This window comes from Salmo trutta, chromosome 8 (assembly GCF_901001165.1).
Source record: "Salmo trutta chromosome 8, fSalTru1.1, whole genome shotgun sequence".
Classification (NCBI taxonomy): Eukaryota; Metazoa; Chordata; class Actinopteri; order Salmoniformes; family Salmonidae; genus Salmo; species Salmo trutta.
The window spans coordinates 20,694,924-20,716,670 of record NC_042964.1 but is presented as its reverse complement, the minus strand read 5'-3'; the positions used below and the strand labels follow the sequence as shown (position 1 = coordinate 20,716,670).

Below are 21,747 nucleotides of genomic sequence, written 5' to 3'. Positions count from 1 at the left end.
CGTGTGTTGGCGTATTCCTCTTGTTCATTAGATTCCCATGTTAAATGACCAGAGACAAAAGACACTGCCAAAGGATCTCCTCTCTTGCTTGCTCTCTCTGCTCTCCTCTCTTGCTTGCTCTCTCTGCTCTCCTCTCGCTCGCTCTCTCTGCTCTCCTCTCGCTCGCTCTCTCTGCTCTCCTCTCGCTCGCTCTCTCTGCTCTCCTCTCGCTCGCTCTCTCTGCTCTCCTCTCGCTCGCTCTCTCTGCTCTCCTCTCGCTCGCTCTCTCTGCTCTCCTCTCGCTCGCTCTCTCTGCTCTCCTCTCGCTCGCTCTCTCTGCTCTCCTCTTGCTCGCTCTCTCTGCTCTCGTCTCGCTCGTTCTCTCTGCTCTCCCCTTTCTTGCTCTCTCTGCTCTCCCCTTTCTTGCTCTCTTTGCTCTCCTCTCTCTTGCTCTCTTTGCTCTCCTCTCTGCTCGCTTGCCCTCTCTGCTCGCTTGCCCTCTCTGCTCGCTTGCCCTCTCTGCTCGCTTGCCCTCTCTGCTCGCTTGCCCTCTCTGCTCGCTTGCCCTCTCTGCTCGCTCGCCCTCTCCTCTAGCCCGCTCGCTCGCCCTCTCCTCTAGCCCTCTCGCTCGCCCTCCTCTTGCCCTCTCGCTCGCCCTCTCTTCTCGCTCGCCCTCTCCTCTCTCGTCTTGCTCTCTCTCCTCTCGCTCGCTCTCTTCTGTTGTATTGTGTAATCTGTGGTCAATACATTTAATTAAATACAAATATGATTATGAAAAAGAATGGCTAATAAATATAAATACAACATGGATGATGGTTACACTATGTATTACTGTCAGTTATAAACAATGTAAATACTTCAGGAATGAATGGTCATGGGATGGCAATCATATACATATCTGGCAGTAATATTTACGGTCTCTCCCTCACCCAGAATAATTCCCAGCTTTATGTTATTTTTAAATGCACAGAAGTTGGGAATTGATTGAGATAATGTCTTGAAAAAATATTATCTTATTTGGGAGTATTTCTCACAGTAGAGTGACAGTATTTCTCACTGTCTCCACTTCCTGTGTCGTACAGTGACCACACAGACGCTCCTCTTTTGAGTAGCCATCTCTTTTTGTTTCTCCTTTTTTCTATAGCCAATTGGTGGTCGCTGAGCATGTATTTGTTCAGGATCTGTCTCTGTTTTGTATCTCTGACAGAATAGAGATATTCTGCCAATTTGTATTCTCTGTTGAGGGCCAAATAGCAATCTGGTTTAGTCAGAGTTTTTGTACATTTTTCTATGAGGATTTAATTTCTGTAATTTAATTGATGTCCCTGTGTGTTTGGATAATAAGGTTGTTTAGTGTTTTTAACAGCTGACAGCGGAATCTTTTCAGGGTTCAGCTCTTGGATTTCCAGTGCTTTGAATTGTAAGAATGTTTTGGGGCTTAATTTCAAATGATGCCAAAATGTTTGTCCTTTTCTTTATATTTACAATTAATGTGAATCGTCTGAGTTCCGCTCTGCATGCATTATTTGGTACTTTTCTTTTGGATATTTAGGATAATTCTACGGAATTCTGTATATAGATTTTCTATTGGGTTTTTCTCCTAATGCTTATAATTGTAATTATAGGTTGAAACCCAAACCTCGCTTCCATATAGTGGTAAAATTACACTTGAATATTTTGCACCATATTTGGATAAGAATATTTATTTTTGAGAATGTACTTTTTATGGAGTAGTGCATTCACTGCCAGACCAAATCCACCAGAGGCACCATTTTATTTTTTGTCCCAGGTAGTTGTACCACTGGCCATGTTCAACCATGGTATTTCCTCATTTGAAGGAGTGTCTGCTGCTCTGGTTCTTGGCATTTTTCCCCCTTTATCTCTCTTCTCTCGCTCTCTCTCTACTCTCGTTCTTCTCGCTCTGCACTCTCTATATTCTCTCTCTACTCTCTCACTTTTCTCTCTCCCTCTCAACCTGCCTTTTGGCCACATGATCTTCCCTTAGCAGCACCGGTGCAGGCCAGGGTTAGTGTTAGCTTACTGGTCTCCAGCCCCAGTCAGTCCTGTTGCTAAGCTGAAGCGCCTTGATCTGATTTGCAGGACTGTAGTGCTGGAGTAGCCTGATACTGCATTAATGCACAGGAAGAGCCTGTGTGTACTAAGCCCTCACACTGAATGGTCACACTTTATCGGCATGTAGAACCTGAACACACAAGGTGTGTGTGTGTGTGTGTGTGTGTGTGTGTGTGTCGTGAACTCGTTGATCCATGTTGTGGCTGAATCAGTCTCTGCAGGCTTCTGTTTCCACAGTGTCATCATTCAGCTGGATGCTGTATGTCAGCCTACTGTGTGACAATCTACAGTAAAAACCCTCCAAACCATCCACTCCTCCACATAATGAAGCAATTAATCTACATTATGTGTCTGTCTGTGTCTCTATAATCTTACCATCAAGAGGAGCAACCTGTTATTACGGTCCCAAAGACCAATTCACTGTCCGCCTCGATCTAATTCAGACGTCACCCTCACTACGCACCTACCTGGCTACCCCAGTACCAGCTCTACGCAGTGTGGCTAGAAACCCCACCTCCAAATGAGTCCAGTCATCATTTCTGACTCATCATCAAATCAAATTTTATTAGCCACATGCGCCGAATACAACCTTACAGTGAAATGCTTACTTACGAGCCCCTAACCGACAGTGCAGTTTCAAAAAATACGGAGAAGAATAAGAGAAAAGTAACAAGTAATTAAAGAGGAGCAGTAACAAAAAAAATAACAATATATACAGGGGGGTGCCGGTACAGAGTCAATGTGCGGGGGCACCGGTCAGTTGAGGTAGTATGTACATGTAGGTAGAGTAAATGAAAGTGACTGATGATAACAGAGAGTGGGGGGGGGGGGGGGCAGGCAGGCAATGTGAATAGTCTGGGGAGCCATTTGACTAGATGTTCAAGAGTTTTATGGCTTGGAGGTAGAAGCTGTTTAGAAGCCTCTTGGACATAGACTTGGCGCTCCAGTACCGCTTGCCGTGTGGTAGCAGAGAGAACAGTCTATGACTAGGGTGGCTGGAGTCTTTGACAATTTTCAGGGCCTTCCTCTGACACTGCCTGGTAAAGAGGTCCTGTATGGCAGGAAGCTTGGCCCCAGTGATGTACTTACTGGGCCGTTCGCACTACCCTTTGTAGTACCTTGCGGTCCGAGGCCGAGCAGTTTCCATATCAGGCAGTGATGCAACCAGTCAGGATGCTCTCGATGGTGCAGCTGTATAACCTTTTTGAGGATCTGAGGACCCATGCCAAATCTTTTCAGTCTCCTGAGGGGGAATAGGTTTTGTCGTGCCCGCTTCATGACTGTCATGGTGTGCTTGGACCATGTTAGTTTGTTGGTGATGTGGACACCAAGGAACTTGAAGTTCTCAACCTGCTCCACTGCAGCCCCGTTGAAAAGAATGGGGGTGTGCTCGGTCCTCTCCTCCTTCCCCGGTTCCCCCTCCTCCGCCGCCGCCTCTCCCCCTGCCAGCACAGACTGTGGGTCACTCACAAATCAGGTTGGTTGGAAGGTGACAATATCGAACTGGCTGACTGCTTCTGGCTGGGTGAGACTGTGGTTGTGTCCCAAATGGCACCCTATTCCCTACAACAGTGCACTACTTTTGACCAGAGCCCTGTCAAAAATAGTGCAGTATATAGGGAAGTAGGGTGCCATTTGGGACTCAGGCTGTGTTTTTAGCTGACTCTACAAGAACAAATGATTTGCCGTTGGTCGTCCTCAGGAAGGGAAACACTGCCAGATGAAAGCCATTCACTTACTGTAATTCTCCCTGCTCAATGGGAGCTTGCCTAGGTCTACTTCTCTCCTACACGTATAGGTCTACATAAAAGGACTTGATATAGCCCAATGCTTTCATATTTCAAAGGCTTGGCTAGGGCCTTTTGAAACAAGGCTTTAAAGCATGGAACACACCGAGAATCTCATCGCTGATAGTCTGCCGATATGTACTTATCACAGTGGGGAGGCCGTTCCTTCTCTTGCTAGAACAAAAGCGGTACCTGCTGCGTGCCAACCTGGTAGTGACGAACCTACCGATTTGTACTTGTGGAATTGCAATGCCTATCAGTGGCCAACATCTTGACTTTGAGCCAATCAGTGAGCAAGAACCAACACATTTTTGTTGTTGTTGAAAAGAGGGCATTTTCTCTGTACAAGCCAGTCACACCGTCATATACAATGTAGGCTATGCGACTTTAGCTAGCTACGTGCACAGACGCAATGCACACAACAGTAAATACTTCCTCCAAGCTAGCTAACAACTAATTAAATCACAATGAATTAGCTAGTGTCCATGAAACAGCTGCCTATATTAGCTACTGAGTTAGTGCAGTGACCAAGATAGCCATGTTGTGCTAGCTAGGTAATGTGCTAACATTAGCTAAATAGCTAAACATTTGGCTATGAGCTGGCACTGGCAGTATGGGATTATGGAGACTGAATTAAATAGTTTATTCTAGGCTTGAGCGGTATCCAGGTTTTCATATTGTCATATCGTCCTTTTTCTCATAGCGGGACATACGGTATTACCGGTATAGCACACAAGTTGGCTTTAAATATGAAGAGAAAAGCCCATTGGGCCTCTATTACCAGAATGCTATCAAACTAATAGTGAAATAACATAGACGCTGTTAACTAAATGCTAACGAGAGAAAACTAAACTCATTTCTAGATGGGCAAATCCAGCTCATAAAGTTAAACAAGCATAGCTAGCAGTTACCGAATGTCATTTTCGGTGAGTGAACATTTACAAGCGAAAGTGAACAAGAGAAATTGTGCAAATGAACAAAGTTGTGAAGCATGTTTTTCTGAAGGAAGAGCAGCATGTGTACACGAATCGATTCTGGGGAAAAAAAACTTAACTGACTTGCCTAGTTGAATAAAATAAAAAGATTGGAGAAGAACGGAGGAGGGGAAAAAACACTAGTAGGAAGCACAGGAAAAAATGGCAGCGGTACAGAACTCATCCAGAGCTCTTTGACTTCTGGCAGAAAGCCATTATAAGATACTTTTGGTCATGTAGTGTATGTGGACACCTGCTCGTCGAACATCTCATTCCAAAATCATGAGCATTAATATGGAGTTGGTCCCCCTTTGCTTCTATAACAGCCTCCACTCTTCTGGGATGATGTTGGAACATTGCTGCGGGGACTTGCTTCCATTCAGCCACGAGAGCATTAGTGAGGTCGGACACTGATGTTGATCGATTAGGCCCGGCTCGCAGTCACCGTTACGATTCATCCCAATGGTGTTTGATGGGGTTGAGGTCAGGGCTCTGTGCAGGCCAGTCAAGTTATTCCACACCGATCTCGAACAAACCATTTCTGTATGGACCTCGCTTTGTGCACGGGCGCATTGTCATGCTGAAACAGGAAAGGGCCTTCCCCAAACTGTTGCCACAAAGTTGGAAGCACAGAATCGTCTAGAATGTCATTGTCTGCTGTAGCGTTACGATTTCCCTTCACTGGAACTAAGTGGCCAAGCCCGAACCATGATTAACAGCCCCAGGCCATTATTCCTCCTCCACCAAACTTTACAGTTGGCGCTATGCATTCGGGCAGGTAGCGTTCTCCTGGTATCTGCCAAACCCAGATTCGTCCATCGGACTGCCAGATGGTGAAGCATGATTCATCACACCAGAGAACGCGTTTCCACTGCTCCAGAGTCCAATGGCGGTGAGCTTTCCACCACTCCAGCCAACGCTTGGCATTGTGCATGGTGATCTTTGGCTTGTGTGTGGCTGCTTGGCCATGGAAACCCGTTTTAATGAAGCTCCCGACTAACAGTTCTTGTGCTGACGTTGCTTCCAGAGGCAGTTTGGAACTTGGTAGTGAGTGATGCAAAGGTGGCATCCTATGATGGTGCCATGTTGAAAGTGACTGAGCTCTTCAGTATGGCCATTCCACTGCCGATGTCTATGGAGATTGCATGGCTCTGTGCTTGATTTTATACACCTGTCAGCAACGGGTGTGGCTGAAACAGTAAAATCCACTAATTGGAAGGCGTGTCCACATACTTTTGCCTATATATAGTGTGTCTGATGGCAAACATTTAGTAATGAATTTCATAAAGTGTAACTTCACCTCATGTGCGTCGCACAACAGAGACTTGTCGATTTAGATATAGATCGCTATGGACTCATCAGCTCGCTTTCTCCCTTTGTGCTATTTGCGAACAAACACTTGACTGGCTCAACTGTTCTGGGGAACTACGGTAAGCTTAATATTTGAAAATAATGTGACAGGTGAAATGAAAAACGCAATCTGCTTTATCTCCTAAGGTATTGCACAAGTTGACTGCAGGTAATAACTCAAAGTAGCTACAAATATTCAAATGTATTGAAAAACTTCAAAGAAATAGCTTTGACAGTATTGAAAACCCATCCTGTGGCTTTTCTCAAATACCCCGGTATACGGTATTCCGCTTAAGCCTACTTTCTTCATCTTGCTAGGTAGTTATCTAGCTGTGGCCATCTGGTTAGTATCGACAAGGGCTTTCTACAAAATAACAACATTAGCTCAGATAGCTTGGAATGTAGACCATAAGAAATATGCACTGATATGCATTGCCAAACAACGCTACTGCCACCTTCTGGTTTGGAGTATTTTAACAAGGCTGAGTGGCTGACGACTTCCCAAGGTCTTTTCTGTGTAAACACGAGAGATAGACTGCTGACGCTCTATTCAGAGGTGCTAAGTACTGTCGGCAGGCAAACATTTGACAATCCTACCGGTGTCTCAGTTTTAACCGGTAAGGAGGTGTCTAAGATTCCTCACAAATTTTTCTACCCCTGTGTAGTGAAAATAAAAATTGGTTAGGCTTATGTCTATATGTACAGTTGAAGTAAGAAGTTTACATACACCTTAGTCAAATACATTTAAACTCAGTTTTTCACAATTCCTGACATTTAGTCATAGTAAAATTCCCTGTCTTAGGTCAGTTAGGATCACCACTTTATTTTAAAAATGTGAAATGTCAGAATGATAGTAGAGTGATTTATTTCAGCTTTTATTTCTTTCATCACTTTCCCAGTGGGTCAGAAGTTTATTATACACTCAATTAGTATTTGGTAGCATTGCCTTTAAATAGTTTAACTTGGGTTATTGTCCATTTGGAAGACCCATTTGCGACCAAGCTTTAACTTCCTGACTGATGTCTTGAGACGTTGCTTCAATATATCCACATCGTTTTCCTCCCTCGTGATGCCATCTATTTTGTGAAGTGCACCAGTCCCTCCTGCAGCAAAGCACCCCCACAACATGATGCTGCCACCCCCGTGCTTCACGGTTGGGATGGTGTTCTTCGGCTTGCAAGCCTCCCCCTTTTTCCTCCAAACATAACGATGGTCATTATGGCCAAACAGTTCTATTTTTGTTTCATCAGACCAGAGGACATTTCTCCCAAAACTACGATCTTTGTCCCCATGTGCAGTTGCAAACCGTAGTCTGGCTTTTTTATGGCGGTTTTGGAGCAGTGGCTTCTTCCTTGCTGAGCGGCCTTTCAGGTTATGCCGATATAAGACTCGTTTTACTGTGGATATAGATACTTTTGTACCTGTTTCCTCCAGCATCTTCACAAGGTCCTTTGCTGTTGTTCTGGGATTGATTTGCACTTTTCGCACCAAAGTACGTTCATCTCTAGGAGACAGAACGCGTCTCCTTCCTGAGTGGTATGACGGCTGTATGGTCCCATGGTGTTTATACTTGCGTACTATTGTTTGTACAGATGAACATGGTACCTTCAGGCGTTTGGAAATTGCTCCCAAGGATGAACCAGACCAGATTTTTTTCTGAGGTCTTGGCTGATTTCTTTTGATTTTCCCATGATGTCAAGCAAAGAGGCACTGAGTTTGAAGGTAGGCCTTGAAATATATCCACAGGTACCCCTCCAATTGACTCAAATGATGTCAATTAGTCTATCAGAAGCTTCTAAAGCCATGACATAATTTTCTGTAATTTTCAAGCTGTTTAAAGGCACAGTCAACTTAGTGTATGTAAACTTCTGACCCACTGGAATTGTGATACAGTGAAATAATCTGTCTGTAAACAATTGTTGGAAAAATGACTTGTGTCATGCACAAAGTAGATGTCCTAACCCGACTTGCCAAAACTAGTTTGTTAACAAGAAATTTGTGGAGTGGTTGAAAAACAAGTTTTAATGACTCCAACCTAAGTGTATGTAAACTTCCGACTTCAACTGTATGTTACCTGCTAGCCTATTAGTTCACTTACTTGTTTGCTCATCCCTGTGTCCTCCCTTCCCCCTAGAGCCACATCACATGTGCCTAATCATTCCCCAGTGTTTGAGCTTTGATCACGTTCCCACTTCCCACAGATCACACCAGGTAAAACCAAAAACCTGGGACTGATATTTCATGTTAGCTTAGCAGTTAGCACCTTGTCTCCTTGCATTTATAATGATATCTTTAGTTGGCGCAGCAGTTAGCACCAACTGGCTCTCCTAGGTATTGTTATAGGCTAACCCTAGGCTTCATTAAAAACAGCTTTATTGCACTCACTTGATGTCATTCTGCCAACTGTGCCAAGCCACACACTGTTAGCCCCTGGATGACATGGTCATAACATGGTTGTGTTAAACAGTCCTTGTGGGTAGATGCCATCCTCACCAACAAACCCCAGCACGATATCACACATTGCTGGCAAGTTCAGCGAATACACACAAGTGCCCCTGACGGCATGCCAAACGGAGAACGGTTATGATGGTCACCAAACCATGGGTCATCATCATAACTGAACTAGCTTAGCATCTACCTTCTGCTGATTTATTTATTTTTCTTCTTTTCTCTTCAGTTAAATATGGTTATGTATTTACCTGCGGTGGGGCGGCATGTAGCCTAGTGGTTAGAGCGTTGGGCCAGTAACCGAAAGGTTGCTAAATCGAATCCCCAAGCTGACAAGGTAAAAATCTGTCGTTCTGCCCCTGAACAAGGCAGTTAACCCACTGTTCCTAGGCCGTCATTGTAAATAAGAATTTGTTCTTAACTGACTTGCCTAGTTAAAAAAAAAAAAAAGTTAGATGACAAAACTATGTACTAGTACTTTCCATTGGACAATGGACATTCTGCTACACTATAAGCCAAGGATGGGCAACTTTGATGGGGGTGGGGGCCACAAAAAAATCTGAACTCATCATGATTGGCTGCTGTGGCTCTCTGGTCACATCCATACCCACACTTGAAGTCAGAGCCGTCCGTAGGTTTTTTGGTGTCCCTGAGTGACATTTTGTTGCCCCCCCCCACCTTGCGATCAAAACATTTTAGCGGCCTACCTCTTGACAGCGGAGAGAAAACATTGACGGTTTATATTTAATTTCCTGCAATTTTAAACATTTTGCCATGGGGTGTTGAGAAAATGTTGCCGTTTTTAAAGCGGAGAGAAGACTATTCAATTTTATAACTAATTTCATGCAATTCTACTCATTTTGTCATGGGGTAGAGAGAAATTTCCAGTTTTCCAGCTAATTCCCTGTAATTCTACACATTTTGCCATAGGGTGGAGAGAAATGTTTGCGTTTCTCTTTCTCAGGCAAAATATCGCCCTGGAAAAATACACAATACACTGTACTATGTATCAGTGAGCAGAATGGAAGAATTTGCTCAACAAAGAATGGCTCTAATTTCATGCATGCCCCCCAATTATTTACCACATACTTGAGGAGACAAAAGCATTCTTTTTTACTTTGTTTTTGTACACAATAGTGACTTTGTTCTTTCTTGGATGAATTCCCACACCCTTGTACAGTTGTCAGAGTTTCATTACATGAGATTTCACTCTTTTTGGCAGAGTTGTGTGGAAAGATTACATGAATGTAGACCTGTGTCTGTGTAATTCCTATCATTCTGAGAATACTGTGAAACAATGTTAGATAAAGCACGTACTTTTTAAAGGCCCATCTTCGTGACGACTGTGTGCTGTTTTTCAGTGCTACATCGCTGACTATGTATTTTAACGGTGTCATTGTTTATTTCCCTCACATCACATCCACAGCAGAGATGACCTTTTTCAAAATGGCGGTTGGCTGCCCATTTGAGTTAGTGCTGTAGCGGATGAATGGAGATGGAGCAGAGGTGGCCTAAGGGCTCTTCTCTATCTCTGCTTCTGTCTGTCTGTGACGTGTGCGCGAGTCAGCCAGCTAGTAGAAGCTATTTAACTGTCCCTTTTTAGATGCTGTGCGGATCGGCTTCTAACCAGCACAGCTTGTCCTGACTGAATTTCGGACATCCGGCATTAGCAATGATCATCGGGCAATGATCGTTCTCGATTATCATTACGATCTGAATGAATTAATGTAATCATGAAATGTGATTTTAAACTTTTTTATTTTTTTATACATACAACCGTTTTTTTGCGATCAGTCATATTTGGCAGTTGAAACATAGCTTGCCAATTTTTGTATTCGAATGCAATGTTGCAACGTGTTCTGTGCTTTTGCAAAGATCAACTGATCGCGCTTAAAGGGTGACCAAAGTTGTGTGGTCCAATCCCTTATTTTGGTGAACTGGAAATCTGTTAAACATTCACTGAAAGAGCACAGTTGGTGGCAGGCTATACTGTGTTATACTCTAGGTGTGGCGTAGTCTACTTTATGCACAGTGTCTGACGTCTATCCGCGTAGGACCTACATCCAAGACACAAAAATGGCAGACTGGTGCACTGCAGTCAGTGTTGTGATCCTTGGCCAGCGTTCACTTCACAGTCACACTACTACTGTGCCTCTGTTTCCCCTGTCACCTTCTTACCACGACACAACCTGTACTGTACACAGAACCATGTGACCATAGGAAGACCCTCATGTCCTTGTGCCTATTTTTGTAGGGAACCGTTATCAGAGATTGTGAAACGAGTTTCGAGGAAGAAAACCTCACAGACTTGGAAGTAAATATTCTCCTTCACAGTTTAAAGCAGAACGGCCCTTTTTGGAAGGACATCTTTCGAACCTGAATGAACTACTGTTTTGAGTCTAACCTCCATGACCAGTGAGTGATTAGTCGAAAGGAAATCAAGAGACCTGGATAAGCCTCAGCTTCTACCCTCTTGTGTTCAATCTGCCATCAAGTCTGCAACCACACCTCCATTTGTCTCCAGAGTGCCTGGGGGTGAGGGAGTATCTGATTAGGATATCTGATTATAACGTGAGGTGTCTGTGTGTACAGCAAGTTAGTCTCTCTCCACCATGTCTGGCTCAGATTGAGATGCAGCAGCCAACAGATGGATGGACGGGGTTTCCCCCCCAATGTTCATTCTCATTAGTTTTCATAAGCCAGCAGCGTGTGCCGTGCTTTGCAGTGTGTTCCTAATGGTTCAGATAATAGAGCAGATATTTAGTGCTTCCAGGCTGAAGCACACACTGTAAAAAAATAAATAAAATGAAGATGGGTACTGGGGTTTGGCATAATTTGATTTAAGGGATGAGTGTCATGTGAGAAGAAAGGAGAAAAGACCACAACACACTGTTCAGTCCTCCGCTGGTAGGTTTCTATGTACAGTAGCAGTGTTTTGACTGCTGTTGGTCTTTTTTCAGAGGGCAGGGGGGGAATCCTCTCCCTTTTTCTGATGTGACTGTATTAGTCAAAGATTGGGAGGTTTTCTCTGCCGTTGTTACTGCTCCCTCTTTTCACCTGGGTTTCTCAGTGCAGACTGACCGGGAAGATTTTTGTTACATCGCGGTCTGACTCAGATGGCTTATTCGTAGCAGCGTTTGTCCCATCCAGACTCCTAGCAATCTGTCAGCGTGCTAGTACTCCACCCTTTGCTAGTCTTTCACAAGAACTTTCTCACCGACTTGCGCTCGCTCTCTCTCCTGTAGGATCGAACTACGTCATGTCTAACGGGGGCGGGGTGATGAGTACCACCACCCACCTGCTGGACTTCCTGGAGGAGCCCATCCCGGGGGTCGGCACCTATGATGACTTCCACACCATCGACTGGGTCCGGGAGAAGTGCAAGGACCGGGAACGCCACCGCAAGGTGAGGACAACATTTACATTTAGAAACTAGGCTGCTTTAAGAAAAGAAAGGCTGCAGACCCTGTGGCTCTGATGCAATGCATTTTATAGATGGATAACATTTTAGTCATTTCGCATAACAGTGTATTCAACTAAGGTAGGTAAAACAACCACAAGGGTGTCCCCCAGGGCTCTGTGCTGGGCCCCTTAAATGGTTCCCTAGCCTAGACAGAAGTGTCCCCTAGTGGCTCTGTGTGCATGGCTTATAAACACCACAAGGAAACCATTTCGTCTTTTGCTATATCTGAGTGGTTCCTAGAAGTTTCATATCCTCACTCATTTGAATTTTGTCTGGATGTTTTTACATTTGTAATTTTCTTTACACCTGCCAAACGGGAACAGTAATAGTTGCTGTCAATATGACACACTGCAGTAGCAGCACAAGTTTATGGGTTGTTAGGCCACTCATAATGAGTGGTAATAAATTATCAATATTTTGATAATAGTTACTCTAAAAAGGGGGAGAACTATGTGTGTTTGTGTGTGTGTTTCTAACCCTGCTCTCTCTCTCTGTGTGTGTGTTCAATGCAGATCAACGCTAAGAAGAAGGAATCAGCTTGGGAGTTTACCAAGAGCCTGTATGATGCCTGGTCTGGGTGGCTGGTGGTGACGCTGACAGGGCTGGCCTCAGGTAACACACACACAGTCACCTGAGCTCACCTGTACTAATAGCCAGTTACAGGTAATTACAGTAAATGTAGGCTCATCATCGACAACATGTATGTTTTTCGTCTTGCATTTGATGAATTGTCAGCGTGGCACAGGTTTAAACTATCGTTTATTTCTTCTCTTCCCTGTCCTCTTCTTCATCCTCCCCTTCCTCTTTGTCCAATCAGGTGCTCTGGCTGGTCTAATCGACATCGCTGCTGATTGGCTGAACGACATCAAGGAGGGGGTGTGTTTGAACGCCATGTGGTTCAACCACGAGCAGTGCTGCTGGGGTTCCAACGAGACCACGTTCGCTGAGAGGGACAAGTGTCCTCAGTGGAAGAGCTGGGCGGGGCTCATCCTGGGCCAGGAAGAGGTGAGAAGGATTTCATTGACATAGGTGTTCCAGGTTTCATATAGCTGTTATAAGCACCTTATGTGCCGTAATATAGCAACTTATCGGTGTTATAAGCTAGCGGTTTCCAGTGTAGAGAGGGACAAGTCAGGCAGAGGTGAGAGGGGTGTCTTCACCACTGTTTAGACTGAGTCCATGTTGTTATAGATGGCAACAGGAGTTAATTTGGTCGTTCTATATGTGTCCTCCTGATGCAGACACATTTATGAATCTAATCTCAGAACAAATGTCCTTATACCCTGTGTCAGTGTATTGACAGTTAATAATATGCTCTTCCTCCTCCTGTCTCCTCCTCCTCTTCCCTCCCAGGGCCCTGGTTCCTACATCATGAACTACTTCATGTACATCTACTGGGCTTTGTCCTTCGCCTTCCTGGCTGTGTTACTGGTCAAGGTGTTCGCCCCCTACGCCTGTGGCTCCGGTATACCTGAGGTGAAGTCGTACACGCACACACACACACACACACTATATACAGTATATATTGTGATTCAGGAAGAGCGAGAGATACAGATGACGATTAGCCACGGGGAGCAGTTGGAAATGTTTTGTTCGTCTTCTAAATTCTTAGTCTGAAGCAGTTTGGGATACGTTTGGACATTTACCTTTTTATTTATTTTGTTGAATTTGAAGGGATAGTTTCTTCAACTTACAGATATTTCCCTTACTTAGACATTTAATAAAAAAGGAAACTCCAGCACGCTGGTGAGCTTAATGCTTCCTTAATATTTTCAATAGACTCTGCTTAACACCTCCCTTCTCTCTCCCAGAGAACAAAGGACATTTACATTGGCCATGTCGCAAGTATCTCTCCTTCCTCCCAAAGTGTGCACTTGTTCACTTCCCTTCGCTGACTTGTAAGGAAATGACTGGTAGAAGAAATATGGTGGAAACTTCCACTTGCCCATGCCTCCACCAATCCAATGCTTTTAGGTTTGTGGGAAGTAGTGAACGAGTGCGCACTTCAGGAGAAGGGAGATATTAATGGGAAACGCATATCTAATTTCTTGTCTCCTCCCACCTCTCTGTCTCCCGGACTATAAATAAATAATGCATCCAGTATAATTGCCTTTATTTCCCCTCTCCTCCCCCCACCTCTCTGTCTCCCCAGATAAAGACCATTCTGAGTGGGTTCATCATCCGGGGTTACCTGGGGAAGTGGACCCTGCTGATCAAGACGGTGACCCTGGTGCTGGCTGTAGCGTCTGGGCTGAGCCTGGGGAAGGAGGGACCCTTGGTCCACGTGGCCTGCTGTTGTGGAAACATTTTCTCATACCTCTTCCCCAAGTACAGCAAGAACGAGGCCAAAAAGCGAGAGGTGCGTGCGATTATGTGATCTACGGTTCTGTTAGGCGGGGTCAAATACAATACCATACAACTTTATTGTCCAAGTACATCAACAACGAGCCTAAGGACAGAGAGGATGTGGTTTGTGTTTGTATCCGTTGTATTACATGACCGTGTGGAGTTTTGTCTTCAGCCCTTTTCTGTGTCACCACATAGTAGGATTTAAGACTTTGTTTTGGGTAAATTTCTGTCGGTGTTTCAGCTGACTCGGCGTGTGTTTCGTTTGTTTTTGTTTTCTCTCCGCAGGTCCTATCTGCAGCGTCAGCGGCTGGGGTGTCTGTCGCTTTCGGTGCTCCCATAGGAGGAGTACTGTTCAGCTTGGAGGAGGTACGTTTTATACTGTATGTGTCTGTATGAGACATTGAATCACGCTATAATTTCCTTGCTCCCGTATTCACCTGTCTACCGCCCCCCCCCCCCCCAGGTGAGCTACTACTTCCCTCTGAAGACCCTGTGGCGCTCCTTCTTCGCTGCATTGGTGGCAGCCTTCGTCCTCCGCTCCATCAACCCGTTTGGCAACAGCCGTCTGGTGCTGTTCTATGTAGAGTACCACACCCCCTGGTACCTGTTTGAGCTTATCCCCTTCATCCTGCTGGGGGTGTTTGGAGGCCTCTGGGGCGCCTTCTTCATCAAGGCCAACATCGCCTGGTGCCGAAGGAGGAAATCCACCCGCTTCGGGAAGTACCCCATCCTGGAGGTGATCTTCGTGGCGGCCATTACCGCGGTCGTGGCGTTCCCCAACCCGTACACGCGGCAGAACACCAGCGAGCTGATTAAAGAGTTGTTTACCGACTGCGGACCCTTGGAGTCGTCCCAGCTGTGCCAGTACAGGAGTCAGATGAACGGGAGCAAGGCGTTTGTGGACGCGTCTCCCAACAAGCCGGCGGGACCCGGGGTGTACGCAGCCATTTGGCAGCTGTGCTTGGCGCTCATCTTCAAGATCATCATGACCATCTTCACCTTTGGACTTAAGGTGAGGAACGGTGGGGGGGGGGGCAGGTGGAGTACTGTCTAGTTAATGTGGTTGCATTGGGGAAATGATCAGATCGTGGCCTAATACAAATCTTCGATTGTAGTCTACACTCCCAAGTAATGCTGATCAGGTTTGGGGTTGAAAAGCATTGAGCCAAAATTGGAATTGGGATTTCAGTTCAGCATATTTTTCAACAGGAAATGTTCAGATATAGCTGGAGTGGGTCTTTAAGTTGTGGTTCCTATCCCCAGGTTCCTGCTGGCCTGTTCATCCCCAGTATGGCCATCGGGGCGATCGCCGGGCGTATCGTTGGCATCGCCGTGGAGCAGCTGGCGTACTACCACCACGATTGGTTAGTGTTCAGGGAGTGGTGCGAGGTAGGCACCGACTGCATCACCCCGGGACTCTACGCCATGGTGGGGGCCGCTGCATGTCTGGGTGAGTTAAAAATCGATGTTTATTGGTCGCATACAAAGATCTGCAGATTTTATTGCAGGTGCAGCGAAATCCTTGCTCCAACAGTGCAGTTCTAGCTCCAACAGTGCAGTAATATCTAGCAACACAATAAAAATACACACATAATCCAAAAAGTAAAAAACACGTAAAGAATGAGCAGTATCTAGGGCTGTGATGGTCATGGAATTTTGGATGACGGTATTTGGCCAACCAAATGACTGCGGTCTCCATAATAACCATTCGAATAGCATTTTATTTTTTGGTGTTGTTTATAGGGCCCCATGAAATCCCTTTTTGTTTTTCGCCCAAATTATGTTTTGTTACCTTGGTTTTATTTTTCAAGGTTTGTGATTTATTTATTTTTTATTCAGGTTTTCACTCTAAAATGTATATACAATTGTATGTTCTAAGTCCACAACACTATTATGTTAAGTCCCCCATATCGGGAACTTTAAGCGGTTTTGGACCGGTTCCGACTGACATTTTGGTGTACAAAGCGCTCTGTGAACGCCTTAGGGTCCTGTGCCTTATAACGCCAGAAAGCCCCATCTGTCTGCTCTCTGCTACCACTTTCTCAGCGGAGCTGACTTGAAGTATCAGGTTTCACACCCACATTTGCATAGGGATTGACGTGTCACATTTTCTGGCCTATCCAGACAAAGAATTGATTTACTCTTACCTGTTTTCAATGCCTTAATATACATGGGGGCACCAGTCTCTAAGGTGCCTGGCAGAGTACCGGCGGTGGCCGGCTAGTGATGGCTGTTCTGCAGTCTGATGGCCTGGAGATAGAAGCTGTTTATCAGTTTCTCGGTCCCGGCTTTGATGCACCTGTGCTTTCTCCGTCTGCGAGATGGTAGCAGGGTGAACATGACCATGGTTTAGATGGCTGAGGTCCTTGATTACACTGAAGGACCTCACTGGCTGTTAGTCTGTCTGTGTTTTTATGGTCCTGTCTGTTGTTCTTACTCCTACTCAGTGTCAGTTCCCTCTTGTGATACATTGCTATATGGACTGTGTTGGTTGATTTTTAAAATGTGTTGTGTAAAATGTAATCTATCTTGCTGTAAGGCTTTGGTCCTCTCCCATGCAACTCTTCCCTTGTCTCCAGGTTGTTGCTGTAAGGCTTTGGTCCTCTCCCATGCAACTCTTCCCTTGTCTCCAGGTTGTTGCTGTAAAAGATGGTGCTCTCACTTCTCAGTCAACTTACCTGGTAAAATGAACGGTGAACAATACGTGAATCATTGTGTTGCGTTCCAGGTGGTGTAACGCGGATGACCGTGTCTCTCGTGGTCATCGTGTTTGAGCTGACGGGCGGCCTGGAGTACATCGTGCCGCTCATGGCCGCCGTCATGACCAGCAAGTGGGTGGGAGACGCCTTCGGGCGCGAGGGCATCTACGAATCACACATCCGCCTGAACGGGTACCCCTTCCTCGACGCCAAGGAGGAGTTCACACACACCACGCTGGCGCGGGAGGTGATTATATCCACACACACACACACACACACACAGTAATCAAAACAAACAAACATCACAAAAATGATTCACAAGTAGATACATTCTTGATGTTCTTCCATTCCTGTGTGACTTCAGGTGATGCGGCCGCGGCGTAGTGATCCGCCGTTAGCGGTGCTGACACAGGACGACCTGACAGTGGAGGAACTACAGGGGATCATCAACGAGACCAGCTACAACGGCTTCCCTGTCATCGTCTCCAAGGAGTCCCAGAGACTGGTTGGCTTCGCTCTGCGCAGGGACATCACCATCGCTATAGGTGAGGAGAGATGGCAGGGTGGGGGGGGGGTCTGATTCAACCAGACCCTAAGTTCAACTAGTATTTTGTTTCCTTTCAAATACTTGAGCTGCACTTAATTTATTAGAGTTTGCCTAGCGCCAATGAAACCAATGGAATTGTGCCAAAAGTGTAAATCCTCCCCATCTGGCACTAGAGCTCTGCTATCCGACCCAAGCCCGACGGGCCCTTACATTATGCATGGGGTTATGCTCGGGAAGGGCCTCTTTTTTTGTTTTCTCATCAATAACTAGGGTACGGGCAGGGCTCGTAGCGTTGTGAACCTGAGCCGTTTGCTCGTGCTCTACTGCGCAGTGAAGTCATCTGACTAAGATCGTTAACATAGTGTCTGTCAGAAGTGCTTCAACCTCGTCAAATGTAAGACAGGAGACATTACTTCACAAAAAAGAATAATGTTCCTCGAGTTTGTCGGGAGTTTAGAGTGACTCAAAGTAGCAGCTAACTGCTCTCTCATGCCTCGTCATTGAGCAGAGCAGCCCAAGCAGAGCCGTTGCTATGGATACTCCCAGAGCACATGCAGTGCGAGCAGCGGGCAGGAAGTGAGTGGCAGACTGAGAGGAGCAGCTAATGGATATACTAACAGAGAAAGTTATTTCTGATTTCAGGCAGGGCCGGGCCTTACATTTGGCACAAAAAATTGGTCCTGGGTAGGGTAGGACCAGAACATTGCTTGGGTATGGCTCGGGTTTCATGCCCGTGCAGGGCTCTACCTGGTACCCCCCCCCCCCCCCGGCTTAACCAAATCTCATTTCTCTTTCTCCACCCACCCACTCTCTCTCTCTCTCTCTCTCTCTCTCTCCCTCCCAACCGTCAACAGAGAACGCACGGCGGAAGCAGGAGGGTATCCTGCTGACCTCGCGGGTCTACTTCACGCAGCATGCCCCTACGCTGCCCGCCGACAGCCCGCGGCCCCTCAAGCTGCGCTCCATCCTGGACATGAGCCCCTTCACCGTGACCGACCACACGCCCATGGAGATCGTGGTGGACATCTTCCGCAAGCTGGGCCTCCGCCAGTGTCTGGTGACACACAACGGGTGAGATGAGATGACGGGAAGGGAAGGGAGAGGGGTAGGGGTAGGGTGGCATGGGAAGGGGTGATGGCTGGGGGGGGATCGGAGGGTTGGGAGTTTGTCCAAGCTGGGCCTCCGACAATGTCTGGTGATGCATAAAGAGTGAAACGAGAGGGTGGGGTGTGTGTGGTGGTGGGGGAGGGGTAATCGCTAGGGTGGCATGGGAAATAGGGCAGGGGGGGAGAAGAAAAAGGGGGGGAATGGAAAAGGGATGAGGGAATCACAGCTTCAAAATGGGGGGGTGGGGGGGGGGGGGGGGGGGTTTGGAGGGGTGGGGGTGAAAGACGAGGAGGGAACACTGGGTGAAAGAGTCTTCCTAAGTCCTCCTTACCTCAGCCTCCGTGGTGTCAACCTGAACTAACACCTCAACACAAACCAAACAACACACTACTGGCATTGAACATCATGCATTTGAAGTGATATGCAAGTCTGGATAATGGGACGTACTAGCCATGCATCGCCTCACTGTAGGGCGACGCATGGACACTGGGAACCGTGGTGTTATAACCTGTTATAACCTGTAGGCTGTAACCTGCATGGCCTCTCAGCTAAATGCTAGCTGCGCTACGCTTACCAATATAACTACTGAAATACCACTTAACAAATACCAGACAGGAAACACAATCACCAATATACTACTACCATTACTATAGAACAGGTATCAATACAGAGAGGAGACCTATCTAGGTTTATTCAGTAGCATGACGAAGAAGCTCTGAGGAATGCAGTGTGTTCATTGAAAAATAGTGAGTGTAAATCACAGATTAGAAAAATTCACATCATGCAAGCTTGAGACAGAAAATTGTTTTTATCCAGTTTCCTTTGGAGGGACTCGTGTGTCATGTTTTGAAGTTGGTGGTCTTCAATTGTACTGTACAAGCTCACTCGTTAAATATGACTCTGAAGGGACACCTGGTGGTTAAAATAGGAATTACAGGACAGTGTGCGTCCAATGATGTATGAACAAAAATATAAACGCAACATGTAAGGTGTTGGTCCCATGTTTCATGAACTGAAATAAAAATCCCAGAAATTTTAGTCGCACAAAAAGCTTATTTCTCTCAAATGTTGTGCACAGATTTGTTTATATCCCTGTTAGTGAGCATTTCACCTTTGCCAAGATAATCCATTCAACTGACAGGTGTGGCATATCAAGAAGCTGATTAAGCAGCATGATCATTACACAGGTGCACCTTGTTCTGGGGACAATAAAAGGCCACTTTAAAATGTGCAGTTTTGCACAACACAATGCTACAGATGTCTCAAGTTTTGAGGGAGCGTGCAATTGGCACGCTGACTGCAGGAATGTCCACCAGAGCTGTTTCCAGAGAAGTATAGAAACCCTCGTTCTGTGCGCCATTACCCGGCAGTCATAGTCTAAATATATGTTTAAAGATGGATGTTTAGACACAGTCAGGAGAGGGAGAGTGACTGAGATTACAGATGACAGCAGTCCTTTGTTTTTATACATTTTCTTTTTGTTATAATTGTATCATTTTCTATTGTTTGATGCCACCTTTGGTCTGAATGAATGTATCATTCAGTAGCTATACATTTAGGCTAAACGTAGAAACATCAGACGTACCATATCCTAGGTTATTTATCTACAATACTGGATTCCGTACTACTTACAAGGTTAGAATCCATTACAGATGAACAAGGAAGTTATTGAAACCGACACAAAGATGAGTCGCATGCACGAATAACACTAGTTGGCATCCAATTGACACATACTGATATAAAATCACCATCAGTAGGAGTATATTTGTTGACGTTTATTGACCCTTCTTTTTAAAGCAATGATACAAAATAAAAAATCGGGCTTAAATCAGGACATGCTCAATCACCAGCAATAACATCCAGTATGTGAGAGAAATAATGAGAGATGAGCTGAGACACACTGTATCAATGTAAACTCAATCACTCTGACTTAGGATTTGTTTGGTACTTTATGTTATGATTTGACACTACGTTATGTCATATTTTAAGTTTATGTTTATTTATGTTTCTATAAGTTATTATTTTTATGTTTTGTATGCTTTGTGCTGCTGTCTCTCTCTCTTTCTCTGTGTTTGCGCGACGGGCAGTCTCCTGAGTAACAGGTGTGTGTTTGTACAGGATTGTATTGGGCATCATCACTAAGAAGAATATATTAGCGCATCTGGAGGAGCTCAAGGAACACACGGAGCCCCTGGTGACTAGCCCCCCGCCCCCTGTCCCCTCCCATTCCACTGACCTCTTCCCCCTTCCCCATTTCTGCCTCTTAGGCCCCACCTACCTAGGCGCGACGCATGAAAGTGTAACTGACAGTTCCCGTTTCTAATAGCAACCCACTCGTCTTACTGTGTCATATTTTCAACTCACTCACGAATGCACTCTTTTAAAAAAAATACAAAAATTAAAGGGGGAGGGGTTTGGGGGTGTGCATCCACTTTCTCCTCACTGGATACCATATCATTCACAAACACAAGTGTCACTCTGTCACTCTCTGGTCTCCCTATTCATTCACTACTAGTCATTGACAACAGTTAGTAAGATGTATGTTTTTTTAAAGATCTACTCTAAATGAGTGGTGTTGTTATGGGTCCTTTAATGTTGGACTTTGATGGGAACTGTCATTTGAAGCTTGATTAGGTAGAATCCTCGCCACGTACTATTGCTCCACTGCCATTTCCATCAACGACATCCCACTAGCTATTAGTCCCTTCATCAGTAGTAGGGGCTGCTTCATCTGCTATAAGACGTTATTCTAGAATATAGATAGAAGCATGAATATATTGATTGTATATTGATCTCATCCCCCGTCCCTATAACTTCCGTACAGCCATGTAGCCATGCCTGTATCACTCGGCCCATCAAAAACCTTCACACGCAAACATTATTACATAATTTCACTTTAAAAGCATCCCAAATGGCACCCTATATCCTGTATAATGTACTTCTAGTTCAAAAGTAGTGCACTATGAAGGGA

At 45.4% G+C, this 21,747-nt stretch overlaps 1 protein-coding gene across 9 annotated transcripts in view; it reads left to right on the top strand.

Annotated features, from left to right (window-relative positions):
* The window catches only part of clcn3 (chloride channel 3), a 69,172-nt gene that overhangs the window by 36,825 nt on the left and 10,600 nt on the right, over positions 1 to 21,747 (top strand). For 6 of the 9 annotated variants that reach the window (XM_029760377.1, XM_029760376.1, XM_029760383.1 and 3 more), the window contains 12 exons: positions 11,857 to 12,017; positions 12,587 to 12,686; positions 12,892 to 13,079; positions 13,428 to 13,550; positions 14,227 to 14,433; positions 14,709 to 14,789; positions 14,887 to 15,435; positions 15,687 to 15,873; positions 17,152 to 17,369; positions 17,487 to 17,667; positions 18,524 to 18,740; positions 20,895 to 20,970. In XM_029760377.1, coding sequence (XP_029616237.1) covers positions 11,857 to 12,017; positions 12,587 to 12,686; positions 12,892 to 13,079; positions 13,428 to 13,550; positions 14,227 to 14,433; positions 14,709 to 14,789; positions 14,887 to 15,435; positions 15,687 to 15,873; positions 17,152 to 17,369; positions 17,487 to 17,667; positions 18,524 to 18,740; positions 20,895 to 20,970 — 2,288 coding nt within the window. The remainder of the gene's footprint in view (positions 1 to 11,856; positions 12,018 to 12,586; positions 12,687 to 12,891; positions 13,080 to 13,427; positions 13,551 to 14,226; positions 14,434 to 14,708; positions 14,790 to 14,886; positions 15,436 to 15,686; positions 15,874 to 17,151; positions 17,370 to 17,486; positions 17,668 to 18,523; positions 18,741 to 20,894; positions 20,971 to 21,747) is intronic. The other 3 variants (XM_029760379.1, XM_029760381.1, XM_029760385.1) reach the window with 1 other exon arrangement.